We start from the raw sequence: 18,095 nt of genomic DNA on the forward strand, positions 1-18,095 counted from the left end.
GTAGGGAACCTGAATGCTAAAGTAGGAAAAACTTTTAGAGAGGGTGTGGTAGGTAAGTTTGGGGTGCCAGGTGTAAATGATAATGGGAGCCCTTTGATTGAACTTTGTATAGAAAGGGGTTTAGTTATAGGTAATACATATTTTAAGAAAAAGAGGATAAATAAGTATACAAGATATGATGTAGGGTGAAATGACAGTAGTTTGTTGGATTATGTATTGGTAGATAAAAGACTGTTGAGTAGACTTCAGGATATACATGTTTATAGAGGGGCCACAGATATATCAGATCACTTTCTAGTAGTAGCTACACTGAGAGTAAAAGGTAGATGGGATACAAGGAGAATAGAAGCATCAGGGAAGAGAGAGGTGAAGGTTTATAAACTAAAAGAGGAGGCAGTTAGGGTAAGATATAAACAGCTATTGGAGGATAGATGGGCTAATGAGAGCATAGGCAATGGGGTCGAAGAGGTATGGGGTAGGTTTAAAAATGTAATGTTAGAGTGTTCAGCAGAAGTTTATGGTTACAGGAAAGTGGGTATGGGAGGGAAGAGGAGCGATTGGTGGAATGATGATGTAAAGAGAGTAGTAAGGAAGAAAAAGTCAGCATATGAGAAGTTTTTACAAAGAAGAATTGATGCAAGGAGGGAAGAGTATATGGAGAAAAAGAGAGAGGCTAAGAGAGTGGTGAAGCAATGTAAAAAGAGAGCAAATGAGAGAGTGGGTGAGATGTTATCAACAAATTTTGTTGAAAATAAGAAAAAGTTTTGGAGTGAGATTAACAAGTTAAGGAAGCCTAGAGAACAAATGGATTTGTCAGTTAAAAATAGGAGAGGAGAGTTATTAAATGGAGAGTTAGAGGTATTGGGAAGATGGAGGGAATATTTTGAGGAATTGTTAAATGTTGATGAAGATAGGGAAGCTGTGATTTCGTGTATAGGGCAAGGAGGAATAACATCTTGTAGGAGTGAGGAAGAGCCAGTTGTGAGTGTGGGGGAAGTTCGTGAGGCAGTAGGTAAAATGAAAGGGGGTAAGGCAGCTGGGATTGATGGGATAAAGATAGAAATGTTAAAAGCAGGTAGGGATATAGTTTTGGAGTGGTTGGTGCAATTATTTAATAAATGTATGGAAGAGGGTAAGGTACCTAGGGATTGGCAGAAAGCATGCATAGTTCCTTTGTATAAAGGCAAAGGGGACAAAAGAGAGTGCAAAAATTATAGCGGGATAAGTCTGTTGAGTATACCTGGTAAAGTGTATGGTAGAGTTATTATTGAAAGAATTAAGAGTAAGACGGAGAATAGGATAGCAGATGAACAAGGAGGCTTTAGGAAAGGTAGGGGGTGTGTGGACCAGGTGTTTACAGTGAAACATATAAGTGAACAGTATTTAGATAAGGCTAAAGAGGTCTTTGTGGCATTTATGGATTTGGAAAAGGCGTATGACAGGGTGGATAGGGGGGCAATGTGGCAGATGTTGCAGGTGTATGGTGTAGGAGGTAGGTTACTGAAAGCAGTGAAGAGTTTTTACGAGGATAGTGAGGCTCAAGTTAGAGTATGTAGGAAAGAGGGAGATTATTTCCCAGTAAAAGTAGGCCTTAGACAAGGATGTGTGATGTCACCGTGGTTGTTTAATAAATTTATAGATGGGGTTGTAAGAGAAGTAAATGCGAGGGTCTTGGTAAGAGGCGTGGAGTTAAAAGATAAAGAATCACACATAAAGTGGGAGTTGTCACAGTTGCTCTTTGCTGATGACACTGTGCTCTTGGGAGATTCTGAAGAGAAGATGCAGAGATTGGTGGATGAATTTGGTAGGGTGTGCAAAAGAAAATTAAAAGTGAATAAAGGAAAGAGTAAGGTTATGAGGATAACAAAAAGATTAGGTGATGAAAGATTGGATATCAGATTGGAGGAGGTGAATGTATTCAGATATTTGGGAGTGGACGTGTCAGCGGATGGGTCTATGAAAGATGAGGTGAATCATAGAATTGATGAGGGGAAAAGGGTGAGTGGTGCACTTAGGAGTCTGTGGAGACAAAGAACTTTGTCCTTGGAGGCAAAGAGTGGAATGTATGAGAGTATAGTTTTACCAACGCTCTTATATGGGTGTGAAGCATGGGTGATGAATGTTGCAGCGAGGAGAAGGCTGGAGGCAGTGGAGATGTCATGTCTGAGGGCAATGTGTGGTGTGAATATAATGCAGAGAATTCGTAGTTTGGAAGTTAGGAGGAGGTGCGGGATTACCAAAACTGTTGTCCAGAGGGCTGAGGAAGGGTTGTTGAGGTGGTTCGGACATGTAGAGAGAATGAAGCGAAACAATGACTTCAAGAGTGTATCAGTCTGTAGTGGAAGGAAGGCAGGGTAGGGGTCGGCCTAGGAAAGGTTGGAGGGAGGGGGTAAAGGAGGTTTTGTGTGCGAGGGGCTTGGACTTCCAGCAGGCATGCGTGAGCGTGTTTGATAGGAGTGAATGGAAACAAATGTTTTTTTTTAATACTTGACGTGCTGTTGGAGTGTGAGCAAAGTAACATTTATGAAGGGGTTCAGGGAAACCGGCAGGCCGGACTTGAGTCCTGGAGATGGGAAGTACAGTGCCTGCGATCTGAAGGAGGGGTGTTAATGTTGCAGTTTAAAAACTGTAGTGTAAAGCACCCTTCTGGCAAGACAGTGATGGAGTGAATGATGGTGAAAGTTTTTCTTTTTCGGGCCACCCTGCCTTGGTGGGAATCGGCCAGTGTGATAATAAAAATAAATAAATAAAAATAATTATTATTATAATAATTATTATTATTGATCAAGGTAACTGGATCTGTGCTCCACTTCCCTAGATTAAAAATAATAATAATAATAATAATAATAATTATTATTATTATTATTTTTTTTTGAACAAGTTGATCGTCTCCCACTGAGGCAGGGTGACCCAAAAAGAAAGAAAATCCCCAAAAAGAAAATACTTTCATTATCATTCAACACTTTCACCTCACTCATACATAATAACTGTTTTTGCAGAGGTGCCCGGAACACAACAGTTTAGAAGCATATATGTATAAAGATACACAACATATCCCTCCAAACTGCCAATATCCCCCCTCCTTTAAAGTGTAGGCATTGTACTTCCCATTTCCAGTATGCAAGTCCAGCTATACAAAAATAACTGATTTCCCTGAATCCCTTCACTAAATATTACCCTGCTCACACTCCAACAGCTCATAAGGTCCCAAATACCATTCGTCTCAATTCACTCCCATCTAACATGCTCACGCATGCTTTCTGGAAGTCCAAGCCCCTCGCCCACAAAACCTCCTTTACCCCCTCCCTCCAACCTTTTCGAGGATGAGCCCTACCCCGCCTTCCTTCTACAGATTTATACGCCCTCCATGTCATTCTACTTTGATCCATTCTCTCTAAATGACCAAACCACCTCAACAACCCCTCTTCAGCCCTCTGACTAATACTTTTATTAACTCCACACCTTTTCCTAATTTCCACACTCCGAATTCTCTGCATAATATTTACACCACACATTGCCCTTAGACAGGACCGCCTCCAACTGCCTCCTCACTGCAGTATTTACAACTCAAACTTCACACCCATATAAGAGTGTTGGTATCACTATACAGTGGTCCCTCGTTTTTCGTAATTAATCCGTTCCTGGAGGAGCTACTATAAACGAAATTTACAATTTGCGAATCAATTTTCCCCATAAGAAATAATGTAAATACAATTAATCCATTCCTGACACCCAGAAGTATTAAAACAAAAATTTTTTTACATGAAATATACATGTAGTACATAAACAATACAATGGGAAATGATGAATGAAACATTAACAGCATAGCGCTTACCTTTATTGGAGATTCTTCTTAGTGTTTGGGAGACTGGAGGAGGAGAGAGATTGGATTGTTTACAGTTTGGAAGGGGAATCCCCTTCCAGCAACACCTCAGGTACCAATTGCTTTTCTGGGGTTACTTCTCTTCTCTGTTTCTTAATGCCACTAGGACCACCATGAGAGTCACTGGATTCCTGTCTTGCAAAATAACTGTGGAGAGAGCTCTGTTTCTGGCATCTCTTGAACACTTCCCTAAAATGGCCCAAGACTTTGTCACTGTACATATTTCTCACCTTCTTTACCACAGGCTTGGCACTAGGAGCTTTCTTTCGAGCCATGGTAGCTTATTTAGTACTTGCAAGCACTAAAATGAGTGGAATATTACGAAATATTTCGTAGGAGCACTTGAGGGGACCTTCACTCACTGGTAAACAATGCCAGACTGGCTGGGTAGGGAAGCCTCCCCGGCTCACACTGTGCTTATGCGTCCCGGACAAACTACTATTCGCGAGTCAACCTATGAAAAGCGAGTCCATGTTTATACGAAAATACCCCTATGATTGGCAAAATTTACGATTGCCGAGAACTACGAAAAGCAAGGGACCACTGTACTTTCATACATTTCCTTCTTTGCCTCCTTAGATAATGTTTTTGTCTCCACATTTACCTCAATGCACCACTCACCTTTTTTCCTTCATCAATTCTATGGTTAAACTCATCCTTCATACATCCATCTGCTGACATGTCAACTCCCAAATATCTGAAAATATTCACTTCTTCCATACTCCTCCTCTCCAATTTGATATCCATTTTTTTTTATCTAAATCATTTGATACCCTCATCACCTTACTCTTTTCTATGTTCACTTTCAACGTTCTACCTTTACACACACTCTTTACACATACGTACTAATAATATTAATAATACACTGCAGAAGGCCTGCTGGCCCATACTATGAAGGTCCTTCACAATCCATCCCACTAACAGAATATTTGCCCAACTCACTTTTCAATGCTACCCAAGAAATAAGCTTTGATAATTCTATTTACTCATGTGCGAGTCCCACTCACATCCAACCCCTCTCACTCATGTATTTATCCTACACAAATCTGAAACTACCCAAGGTTTTAGCCTCAATAACCATACTAGGCATATTGTTCCACTCATCAACATAAGAACATAAGAAAGGAGGAACACTGCAGCAGGTCTGTTGGCCTATACTAGGCAGGTCCTTCATATATCCAACCCACTAACAGAATGAACGTACCCAAGCAATGAGTGTTGACAATTCTATTTACTTGACTGTGTGGTAATGGAGTTACAGGAAGCTGACATCGAAGAAATGCTGAGCACTGACAATGATGCACCTGTTGTGCATTCCTTGAGTGATGGTGAAATCAGATGAATTGTGATATATAAATAAGCCAGAGTTGATATTAGTATCATATTGAAGTATTTTGTCATGCCTCCCGAGAGTAGGAATTCCGCTGGAACGGATTAATACTATTTCAATTAATTTAAATGAGGAAAATTGACTCAGCATACGAACAAATCGGAATACGAACAACGCCACAGAACCGATTAAATTCGTAAGCCGAGGTTCCACTGTATTTGAAACACAATTTTATTTTAACAACATCTGCCGTCTCCCACTAAGGTTGGATAACTGAAAAAAATAAAATATTCACCATCACTCATTCACTAGCTGTCTTGCAAGAAATGCAGAAACATTACAAATTAAATTACCCATTGAAATACAGTGGACCCCCGCATAACGATCACCTCCGAATGCGACCAATTATGTAAGTGTATTTATGTAAGTGCGTTTGTACGTGTATGTTTGGGGGTCTGAAATGGACTAATCTACTTCACAATATTCCTTATGGGAACAAATTCGGTCAGTACTGGCACCTGAACATACTTCTGGAGTGAAAAAATATCGTTAACCGGGGGTCCACTGTATAATATCCCCACTCCACCTTTAGAGTTCAGGCACTGTACTTCCCACCTCCAGGACTCAAGTCCAGCTAACCAGCTTCCCTGAATCCCTTCATATAAGTTACCATGCTAATACTTCAGCAGAATGTCAAATTTTTAAAACTGCCCCTATCACTTAAAACCTCCTTCACACCCTTCCTCTAACCTTTCCTGTGATGACTCTTATCCATCCTTTCTTCCATCTAAGACTGATACACACTCTAGTTAATCATATTCTTCTCTATCCTCTCTAAATACCTGAACAATTTCAGTAATCCCTCCTTTGACCCTCTAATTAACCTTTTAAATGTGGGAGACCTTAGAAAAAACTCATGTGTGGGGGAAGATTCTGAAATAAAAAAAAAAAAAATTTTTCTTAGATCAACAGAGCTTGTTTTTTTGAATCAAATAAGACCAAAATTAGCAAAACCTGATTAAAAACTTACAATTTTATGGTGTGTAGAAGTTGGTGAAAAAATTATCACTAATCAGAAACAGCGACATTAAAGATCCAGCGATGTTACATTTTACAATTTATTGATGCTAAAATATGACTAAGTATTTTTGTTTTTTAACCCGTAAACGGTCCAAGCAGATCTACGTTCACATGTGTAATGCTACAAAAGTAGATCTACGTTTTTTTTTACATATTTTCAATTTTCTTTTTTTTTCAACAAGTTGGCCATCTCCCACCGAGGCATGGTGGCCCAAAAAAGAAAGAAAATCCCCAAAAAGAAAATACTTCCATCATCATTCAACACTTTCACCATACTCACACATTATCACTGTTTTTGCAGAGGTGCTCAGAATACAACAGTTTAAAAGCATATACGTATAAAGATACACAACATATCCCTCCAAACTGCCAATATTTTCAAATATAACAAAAAAAAAAGAAGTAGATCAAAGTTTTTTTACACATTTTCAAATGTAAAAAAACAAAAAGATCTACTTTTTTTACATACTTTCAAATGTTGAAAAAACGTATATATACGTTTGGACCGTTTACGGGTTAATTGATTTTAATGTTTAATGCTATATATACGTGTACTATTTTTTTTTTTTTTTTTTTTAACAAGTTGGCCATCTCCCACCAAGGTAGGGTGACCCAAAAAGAAAGAAAATCCCCAAAAAGAAAATACTTTCATCATCATTCAACACTTTCACATCACTCATATATATACTAGATATTTAAAATATTAGAGATGTTTCAAGGCATTTTAGCACTTCAAACACTACTTCACTTGAAATAATCAGCATATATACTGTACGACTGGTTTTTATTGCTCTTGTTTTTTATTATTTTGGTCTTCTAAGGCTCTGTATAAGGAATACTTATAACATTACAATTGTTTCAGGGCGTAATACTCCTGAAAACATAGAAATAAGTTATATTATTAGACTTTACTGGTTTATATATATGGTATATATACTTTATAATTGTTATTCTATAATATTTTTTCTAACATTTTGGTCTCCTAAGGTTATGCATAATAAATACTGTACTTATATTACAATTATTTTAGAGTATAATATTCATGAAAACATGAAAATTGTTCAGTTTGACTTTACTGGGTTATCCTGGATTATATACCTAGTGTGCTTTGTGGCTGAATTTCACTGTTAGTATCATGAAACTGTAACAAATATGAACTGAATAAGTCTTCTTTGAGCAACTTGCACACCCTGTCTGTTGGTGGGGAAGCTGGTGGTGGAACAACAGCTCCTGGTTCCTTTGTTTACTTTGGCCAGTGAGACATACTAGTACATCGAAAAGTCATCCCCTTCAGTAGTTTAATCGTGACACATTGTACAAACCCTGCTGGCCTTAGATTTTTTCAAATGTACGAATAGATGGAAGAAGACCCAAAGAGTTGCCCTGAGGTAAAAAATATTGGCATGTGGCAGATTTGTGGGAACAAAAAATGGTGCATACTAGTACACTGGGCACAGTGCCAGCATCTGCAGACAGTTGCTCAATGATATACTGCCTTTCTTGGGTTATCCTGGGTGGCTAACTCTCTGGGGTTAACAATCCAAACAAAATCTTATCTTATCATGGCACGTCGATCACAGTTAAAGGATTAATAGCTTTCATGAACAAACTCTGTCTTCTAATTTCTAATATTTGTACTCTATTACTAACCTGTGCTAAAACGGCATGGAAAAGATCTTGCTCCTGAGTAAGGCTGATAGTAGAAACAAGTGATGGTGAACTTTTTTCTTTTAATTTTGCTTCTAATCGACCAGTCATTTCTTCACAGTATTCGGCAGACACCAAAACCGAACATACTCGTCGAATATCATCATCACTCAATTTAGGACTGTCACCTTCCCGCCAAAGTGTCTGTACCTGAGAAACTCATAGATCAGTCAATGAAGAATATAAATCACAATGTCAAGATCTGAACCATTTGCATTTAACACAGAAAATGCAGATAATTACAGTAGGCCCTCAACCAACAGCTTTAATCCATTCCACAGAGCTAGCCTTTAGTTGAATTAGCCATTAGTCAAATTAATTTTCCCCATAAGAAATAATGGAAATCCAATTAATCCACTTCAGACAGCCAAAAGTATTAACAAAAAATATTTAATTTGAAGATTTAATATAAATATACATACAGTTGACAGCAACCACCCAGGGAGGTACTACCGTCCTGCCAAGTGAGTGTAAAACGAAAGCCTGTGATTGTTTTACATGATGGTAGGATTGCTGATGTCTTTTGTCTGTCTCATAAATATGCAAGATTACAGGCATGTCTTGCTACTTCTACTTACACTTAGGTCACACTACACATACATGTACACATTTATTTATACACACTCATCTGAGTTTTCTTTGATTTTATCTTAATAGTTCTTGGTCTTATTAATTTTCCTTTTATATCCATGGGGAAGTGGAATAAGAATCTTTCCTCCGTAAGCCATGCGTGTTGTAAAAGTCAACTAAAATGCCGGGAACAATGGGCTAGTAACCCCTTTTCCTATAAAGATTACTAAAAAGAATAAGAAGAAGAAAATTGTCAAAGTGGGAAGTCTGAATGTGCGTGGATGTTGTGCAGATGATAAGAAAGAGATGATTGTGGATGTTATGAATGAGAAGAAGCTGGATGTCCTGGCTTTAAGTGAAACAAAGCTGAAGGGGGTGGGAGAGTTTCAGTGGAGAGGAATACAGTGGACCCCCGCATAACGATTACCTCCGAATGCGACCAATTATGTAAGTGTATTTATGTAAGTGCGTTTGTATGTGTATGTTTGGGGGTCTGAAATGGACTAATCTACTTCACAATATTCCTTATGGGAATAAATTCGGTCAGTACTGGCACCTGAACATACTTATGGAGTGAAAAAATATCGTTAACCGGGGGTCCACTGTAAATGGGATTAGGTCAGGGGTTTCAAATAGAGCTAGAGCTAAAGAAGGAGTAGCAATAATGTTGAAGGATAAGCTATGGCAGGAAAAGAGGGACTATAAATGTATTAATTCAAGGATTATGTGGAGTAAAATAAAGATTGGATGTGAAAAGTGGGTTATAATAAGCGTGTATGCATCTGGAGAAGAGAGAAGTGTAGAGGAGAGAGAGAGATTTTGGGAAATGTTGAGTGAATGCGTGGGGAGTTTTGAATCAAGTGTGAGAGTAATGGTGGTTGGGGATTTCAATGCTAAAGTGGGTAAAAATGTTATGGAGGGAGTAGTAGGTAAATTTGGGGTGCCAGGGGTAAATGTAAATGGGGAGCCTTTAATTGAGCTATGTGTAGAAAGAAATTTGGTAATACGTAATACATATTTTATGAAAAAGAGGAAAAATAAATATACAAGGTATGATGTAGCATGTAATGAAAGTAGTTTATTAGATTATGTATTGGTGGATAAAAGGTTGATGGGTAGGCTCCAGGATGTACATGTTTATAGAGGGGCAACTGATATATCGGATAATTATTTAGTTGTAGCTACAGTTAGAGTAAGAGGTAGATGGGAAAAGAGGAAGGTGGCAACAACAAGTAAGAGGGAGGTGAAAGTGTATAAACTAAGGGAGGAGGAAGTTCGGGTGAGATATAAGCGACTATTGGCAGAAAAGTGGGCTAGTGCAAAGATGAGTAGTGGGGGGGTTGAAGAGGGTTGGAATAGTTTTAAAAATGCAGTATTAGAATGTGGGGCAGAAGTTTGTGGTTATAGGAGGGTGGGAGCAGGAGGAAAGAGGAGTGATTGGTGGAATGATGAAGTAAAGGGTGTGATAAAAGAGAAAAAGGTAGCTTATGAGAGGTTTTTACAAAGCAGAAGTGTTATAAGAAGAGCAGAGTATATGGAGAGAAAAAGAAAGGTAAAGAGAGTGGTGAGAGAGTGTAAAAGGAGAGCAGATGATAGAGTGGGAGAGGCACTGTCAAGAAATTTTAATGAAAATAAGAAAAAATTTTGGAGTGAGTTAAACAAGTTAAGAAAGCCTAGGGAAAATATGGATTTGTCAGTTAAAAACAGAGTAGGGGAATTAGTAGATGGGGAGATGGAGGTATTGGGTAGATGGCGAGAATATTTTGAGGAACTTTTAAATGTTAAGGAAGAAACAGAGGCAGTAATTTCATGCACTGGTCAGGGAGGTATACCATCTTTTAGGAGTGAAGAAGAGCAGAATGTAAGTGTGGGGGAGGTACGTGAGGCATTACGTAAAATGAAAGGGGGTAAAGCAGCTGGAACTGATGGGATCATGACAGAAATGTTAAAAGCAGGGGGGGATATAGTGTTGGAGTGGTTGGTACTTTTGTTTAATAAATGTATGAAAGAGGGGAAGGTACCTAGAGATTGGCGGAGAGCATGTATAGTCCCTTTATATAAAGGGAAAGGGGACAAAAGAGACTGTAAAAATTATAGAGGAATAAGCTTACTGAGTATACCAGGAAAAGTGTACGGTAGGGTTATAATTGAAAGAATTAGAGGTAAGACAGAATGTAGGATTGCGGATGAGCAAGGAGGTTTCAGAGTGGGTAGGGGATGTGTAGATCAAGTGTTTACATTGAAGCATATATGTGAACAGTATTTAGATAAAGGTAGGGAAGTTTTTATTGCATTTATGGATTTAGAAAAGGCATATGATAGAGTGGATAGAGGAGCAATGTGGCAGATATTGCAAGTATATGGAATAGGTGGTAAGTTATTAAATGCTGTAAAGAGTTTTTATGAGGATAGTGAGGCTCAGGTTAGGGTGTGTAGAAGAGAGGGAGACTACTTCCCGGTAAAAGTAGGTCTTAGACAGGGATGTGTAATGTCACCATGGTTGTTTAATATATTTATAGATGGGGCTGTAAAGGAAGTAAATGCTAGGGTGTTCGGGAGAGGGGTGGGATTAAATTTTGGGGAATCAAATTCAAAATGGGAATTGACACAGTTACTTTTTGCTGATGATACTGTGCTTATGGGAGATTCTAAAGAAAAATTGCAAAGGTTAGTGGATGAGTTTGGGAATGTGTGTAAAGGTAGAAAGTTGAAAGTGAACATAGAAAAGAGTAAGGTGATGAGGGTGTCAAATGATTTAGGTAAAGAGAAATTGGATATCAAATTGGGGAGGAGGAGTATGGAAGAAGTGAATGTTTTCAGATACTTGGGAGTTGACGTGTCGGCGGATGGATTTATGAAAGATGAGGTTAATCATAGAATTGATGAGGGAAAAAAGGTGAGTGGTGCGTTGAGGTATATGTGGAGTCAAAAAACGTTATCTTTGGAGGCAAAGAAGGGAATGTATGAAAGTATAGTAGTACCAACACTCTTATATGGGTGTGAAGCTTGGGTGGTAAATGCAGCAGTGAGGAGATGGTTGGAGGCAGTGGAGATGTCCTGTTTAAGGGCAATGTGTGGTGTAAATATTATGCAGAAAATTCGGAGTGTGGAAATTAGGAGATGGTGTGGAGTTAATAAAAGTATTAGTCAGAGGGCAGAAGAGGGGTTGTTGAGGTGGTTTGGTCATTTAGAGAGAATGGATCAAAGTAGAATGACATGGAAAGCATATAAATCTATAGGGGAAGGAAGGCGGGGTAGGGGTCGTCCTCGAAAGGGTTGGAGAGAGGGGGTAAAGGAGGTTTTGTGGGCAAGGGGCTTGGACTTCCAGCAAGCGTGCGTGAGCGTGTTAGATAGGAGTGAATGGAGACGAATGGTACTTGGGACCTGACGATCTGTTGGAGTGTGAGCAGGGTAATATTTAGTGAAGGGATTCAGGGAAACCGGTTATTTTCATATAGTCGGACTTGAGTCCTGGAAATGGGAAGTACAATGCCTGCACTTTAAAGGAGGGGTTTGGGATATTGGCAGTTTGGAGGGATATGTTGTGTATCTTTATATGTGTATGCTTCTAGACTGTTGTATTCTGAGCACCTCTGCAAAAACAGTGATAATGTGCGAGTGTGGTGAAAGTGTTGAATGATGATGAAAGTATTTTCTTTTTGGGGATTTTCTTTCTTTTTTGGGTCACCCTGCCTCGGTGGGAGACGGCCGACTTGTTGAAAAAAAAAAAAAAAAAAAAAAATACAGAAAACAATGACAAATAAATATAGAGCACTAATAAAATGGATAAATGAACATTTAACATCACACTTACCTTTACTGACTTATCTTTATTGACTTGGCTTGTTGGTGTATGACAGACACGTAGGAGGCAAGAGGAAGACAAGTTTATTATGCTTCAATATGACGCTAATATCATCTCTACGGCTTATTTATCTATCACAATTCATCTAATATGACATTATAAACAATGTTAATAACATAGAAACATGATATATACTCTAGAATGACTAAAATATGTCATAATGTATGGGAGGAGTAAATGGTTTAAGTGCTATTGTTAGGTTTAAGGGCCGCCACTGAGAGAAGCCATGTTGGAGGCGGTAGAGGCTTCTGCCATCACCACCATCACACTTAAACAATGTATGTAATTTATAAATAAAAAATATTTACATTTTAATTTATAAATAAGTAAGTCTATTCAGGTATGCACAAATACAGTTACGTAGATTATCATACATAGCAGCATATGTGTAAAGTACCTAGGATAACCCAAAAAAGTCAGTGACTTACGTATTTCTATTGGGGTCCCTTTTTATTTACACTTAATATATTTATTTTTCCTAGGAAGTAGGTTGGTAGATAGCAACCGCCCAGGGAGGTACTACCGTCCTGCCCAGTGAGGGTAAAACAAAAGCCTGTAATTGTTTTACATGATGGTAGGATTGCTGGTGTCCTTTTTTCTGTCTCATGAACACGCAAGATTTCAGGTACGTCTTGCTACTTCTACTTACACTTAGGTCACACTACACATACATGTACAAGCATATATATACACACCCATCTGGGTTTTCTTCTATTTTCTTTCTAGTTCTTGTTCTTGTTTATTTCCTCTTATCTCCATGGGAAAGTGGAACAGGATTCTTCCTCCGTAAGCCATGCGTGTTGTAAGAGGCGACTAAAATGCCAGGAGCAAGGGACTAGTAACCTCTTCTCCCGTATAAATTACTAAATTTAAAAAGAGAAACTTTCAGTTTTCTTTTTGGGCCACCCTGCCTTGGTGGGATATCGCCGGTTTGTTGAAAAAAAAAAAAAAATTTACTTTTCCTAGGTAGTAGGTTGGTAGACAGCAACCGCCCAGGGAGGTACTACCGTCCTGCCCAGTGAGGGTAAAATGAAAGCCTGTAATTGTTTTACATGATGGTAGGATTGTTGGTGTCCTTTTTTCTGTCTCATGAACATGCAAGATTTCAGGTACGTCTTGCTACTTCTACTTACACTTAGGTGACACTACACATACATGTACAAGCATATATATACACACCCATCTGGGTTTTCTTCTATTTTCTTTCTAGTTCTTGTTCTTGTTTATTTCCTCTTATCTCCATGGGAAAGTGGAACAGAATTCTTCCTCCATAAGCCATGCATGTTGTAAGAGGCGACTAAAATGCCAGGAGCAAGGGGCTAGTAACCCCTTCTCCTGTATAGATTACTAAATTTAAAAAGCGAAACTTTTGTTTTTTGGCGGGGCCACCCTGCCTCAGTGGGATATGGCCGGTTTGTTGAAAAAAAGTTTAACATTTACTTTTATGCTTACACTTTTATATTTACACTTACCTTGGAGAAGATGTTAGTTTAATTAGTTAGTTTGATGGAGGAGATGCTGGCAGAGGTTTCGGGTAGTGCAAGATAGCAGGCCGGCGTATGTTCAGCGGATATACATACATCCAACAACATTGGAGAGTTACTTATGTGTCTTTTTTTATCGCTTACTCACTTAACTTACTTGCTACACTGTTAATTCTACACTTTATCGCTGGCTGGCACCATAGCCTTTATTGCTACCTGATGCTTTAGTATTGTACATATCGTAGAATCACTGAATCACTGCAGAAGGCACATTCTCCCCTCTCTCTTCCTCCTCCACTTTGGTACTTTGCTATGAGTTTTTTCTTGAATTTAACTGTTTCTTTCATTCTTTATCACATGGCTGGCACTAGAAACTTTCTTTGGGCCCATGGTGGCTTATTTAGCCGTTACAAGCACTAAAAACACTGGAATAATACAAAATAAATCGCAGGTACACGTGGAATCAACCGAAACAGCTTGTAAACACTGGCACACTGGCTGTACATAGAGTCTTGGAGTGACTGGGCCCGCTCAGGCCGCACGGACATATTCAGGACGAAAGCCTTTAGACGAGTTTTTCGCCATTGGTAGAGCCAATTTTTTGATGCCAAAGAGAGCCGTTAGTCGACTCTGGCATTAGTTGATGCTGCCGTTGGTTGAGGGTCCACTGTACATACTACTTGTTTCAGTCCATCATGAACTATTATTAATTTATAAATAAAATAATAAGTAGATGTGTCTAGGTAGTAGGTTGGTAGACAACAACCGCCCAAGGAGGTACTACTGTCCTGCCAAGTGAGTGTAAAACGAAAGCCTGTAATTGTTTTCATGATGGTAGGATTGCTGGTGTCCTTTTTTCTGTCTCATAAACATGCAAGATTTCTGGTACGTCGTGCTACTTCTACTTACACTTAGGTCACACTACACATACATATACAAGCATATATATATATACACACCCCTCTGGGGTTTCGGCTATTTTCTTTCTAGTTCTTGTTCTTGTTTATTTCCTCTTACCTCCATGGGGAAGTGGAACAGAATTCTTCCTCTGTAAGCCATGCGTGTTGTAAGAGGCGACTAAAATGCCAGGGACAAGGGGCTATTAACCCCTTCTCTTGTATAAATTACTAAATTTAAAAAGAGAAACTTTCATTTTTCTTTTTGGGCCACCCTGCCTTGGTGGGATACAGTCAGTTTGTTGAAAAAAATAAAATGTATATGTGTGTAACACCGTATTATTTAATTAAATTTTTATGAACATTAATGTATAATACCTCATGCCTACTCTATAAATAGTTTAATGTACATTTAATCCTAAGTCTGCCCAAAATGCACTGCATAATATGAGTTCTTCCATGTATCATATAACAACATATAATGTAACACTATGTAATGTAATGGAAAATAAACTTTACCACCTAAAAAAACATTATATAAACTATAAACATTTTCAGGTACTATACAAAAAGTGTATATACAGTGGATTACCTGTGCAAGAACAGCTGTTAGTTCCTTCATGTTTATGTCTTTCGGCATTGGAATATTTGCCCCAACTTTTGGCAAAGCTGCTCGAACTACTTTGTTACAAAACTCTTTTAAGTGTTTCTGAAGTACTTCCACAAGTCCACATAAACTTTCTCCAGGTCCAAGACGCAAGAACTCAACCAACACATTCTGTAACACAATATTGAAAATTATTTTCATTCTTTATCTATGGTTCCTTTACTATAAATTTTCTTAAATTTCAGACCCACATCCAATATATATCCAAGAAAGTATTCAAAACAGTAGGCATCCTTTCCAAGATATGGTACTATGTACCCCAATTGGCAATACTTACATTATACGACTCTAATCTATGCTTACATCATTTATGGTATTTGTGCTTGGGGATCTACCACAACGACTCACCTTGAACAAGTAACAACCCAACAAAAAGCTGTTGTGTGGATGATCAATTCCTGCGCGAGACAACACTCCCCGCCGCTCTTCAAGAGTGAACATATTTAACTTTTTTTTTTAACATGTCGGCCATTTCCCACTGAGGCAGGGTGACCCAAAAAGAAAGAAAGAACCCGAAAAGAAAGAAAACAAAACTTTCATCATCATTCAACACCTTCACCACCATTCATACATAATCACTGTCTTTGCAGAGGCACTCAGATACGACAGTTCAAATGTCCCTCCAAACTGCCAATATCCTAAACCGCTCCTTTAAAGTGCAGGCATTTTACTTCCCATTTCCAGGACTCAAGTCTGGCTACCCGGTTTCCCTGAATCCCTTCACAAAATATTATCCTGGTCACATTCCAACAGCTCGTCAGGTCCCAAAAACTGTTCGTCTCCATTCCATCCTATCTAACACGCTCACGGACAATGGCAGGAAGGCCAAGCCCCTCGCCCATAAAACCTCCTATACCCCCTCCCTCCAACCTTTCCTAGAATGACCCTTGCCCCACCTTTCTTCTACAGATTTATATGCTCTCCAAGTCATTCTACTTTATTTCATCCTCTCTAAATGACCAAACCACCTCAACAATCCCTCTTCAGCCCTTTGACTAATACTTTTAGTAACTCCACACCTCCTAATTTCCATACTACAAATTCTTTGCATAATATTTACACCACACATTGCCCTTAGACATGACATTTCCACTGCCTCCAGCCTCCTTGCTGCAGCATTTACAACCCATGCTTCACACCCCTATAAGACTGTTGATATCACTATACTCTCATACATTCCCTTCTTTGCCCCCATGGATAACATTTTTTGTCTTTACAGATACCTCAAATCACCATTCACCTTTTTTCCTTCAATTCTATGGTTAACCTCATCCTTCATAAACCCATCTGCTGAAAAGTCAACTCCAAAGTATCTGAACACATTCACTTCTTCCATACTCACCCCCTCCAATGTGATATCCAATTTTTCTCTATCTAAACTGTTTGATACCCTCATCACCTTACTCTTTTTCTATGTTCACATTCAACTTTCTACCTTTATACACCCTCCCAAACTCGTCCACTAACCTCTGCAACTTTTCCTTAGAATCTCCCAAAAGCACAGTATCAATAGCAAAAAGTAACTGTGTCAACTCCCAATTTGTATTTCATTCCCCATAATTTAATGCCACCCCTCTCCCCATCTATAAATATGTAAAACAACCATAGTGACATTACACATCCCTGTCTAAGACCTACGTTAACTGGGAAGTAATCTCCCTCTCTCCTACACACCTTAACCTGAGCCTCACTATCCTCATAAAAATTCTTTACAGTATTTAGTAACTTACTACAGGAAGGCCTCGCTTTACGGCGTTTCACTTTATGGCGTTCCGCTAATACGGACATTTCAAATTATGACCAAAACTCACTATATGGCTCCCCCCACCTGACTTTCTAATACGGTCACCGTGCCCCACCCTGTTTGTTTACATTCTCAATGAGCTCAGTAAGCACTAAGTCTCTCCATTTTGTCTGGAAACTCCAAAATTTCAAATGTTTTTAAAAGTTATTTCATATTTTATATATACTCTGATAATTATACTTATGTATACCTGTACCTAAATAAACTTACATACTGTGCTGGCATGCAGGTACACATTAAAATTGGTAAGTGTCTTATGTCTCCAGACGTCATATTAGTAATGATAATAATAATCATCGAGTCATTTAAATGTCGTATAATACGTTAATATACACATTTTCATTAATCCATCCATGATATTTTTTTCAAAATTATATAATAAACACGATGCATAACATATAAATAAGATAAATACACCCCACAGTAGAATAAATAAACAAATGTGAGATGTGAGCAGACGACTTGCACAAGTGGTGATAATAACAATACTGAGTCTCATTAAATGTCGTATATTACGGTAATATACACATTTTCATTAATCCATCCATGATATTTTTTTCAAAATTATATAATAAACACGATGCATAACATATAAATAAGATAAATACACCCCACAGTAGAATAAATAAACATAAATGTGAGATGTGGTAGCAGACGACTTGCACAAGTGACGCCATATTAGAAATAATAATAATAACAATACTCACCGAGTCTCATTAAATGTCGTATATTACGTTAATATACACATTTTCATTAATCCATCCATGATATTTTTTTTCAAAATTATATAATAAACACGATACATAACA

General features: G+C 38.3%; 1 protein-coding gene across 3 annotated transcripts in view; it reads right to left on the minus strand.

The window, feature by feature from the left end:
- Nucleotides 1-18,095, minus strand: part of Vps53 (vacuolar protein sorting 53) — a 236,088-nt gene that overhangs the window by 69,376 nt on the left and 148,617 nt on the right. For all 3 annotated transcript variants that reach the window (XM_070083203.1, XM_070083262.1, XM_070083315.1), the window contains 2 exons: nucleotides 15,408-15,593; nucleotides 7,944-8,150 (listed from right to left, as the gene is read on the minus strand). In XM_070083203.1, coding sequence (XP_069939304.1) covers nucleotides 7,944-8,150; nucleotides 15,408-15,593 — 393 coding nt within the window. The remainder of the gene's footprint in view (nucleotides 1-7,943; nucleotides 8,151-15,407; nucleotides 15,594-18,095) is intronic.

Source organism: Cherax quadricarinatus, chromosome 1, assembly GCF_038502225.1.
Source record: "Cherax quadricarinatus isolate ZL_2023a chromosome 1, ASM3850222v1, whole genome shotgun sequence".
Classification (NCBI taxonomy): domain Eukaryota; kingdom Metazoa; phylum Arthropoda; class Malacostraca; order Decapoda; family Parastacidae; genus Cherax; species Cherax quadricarinatus.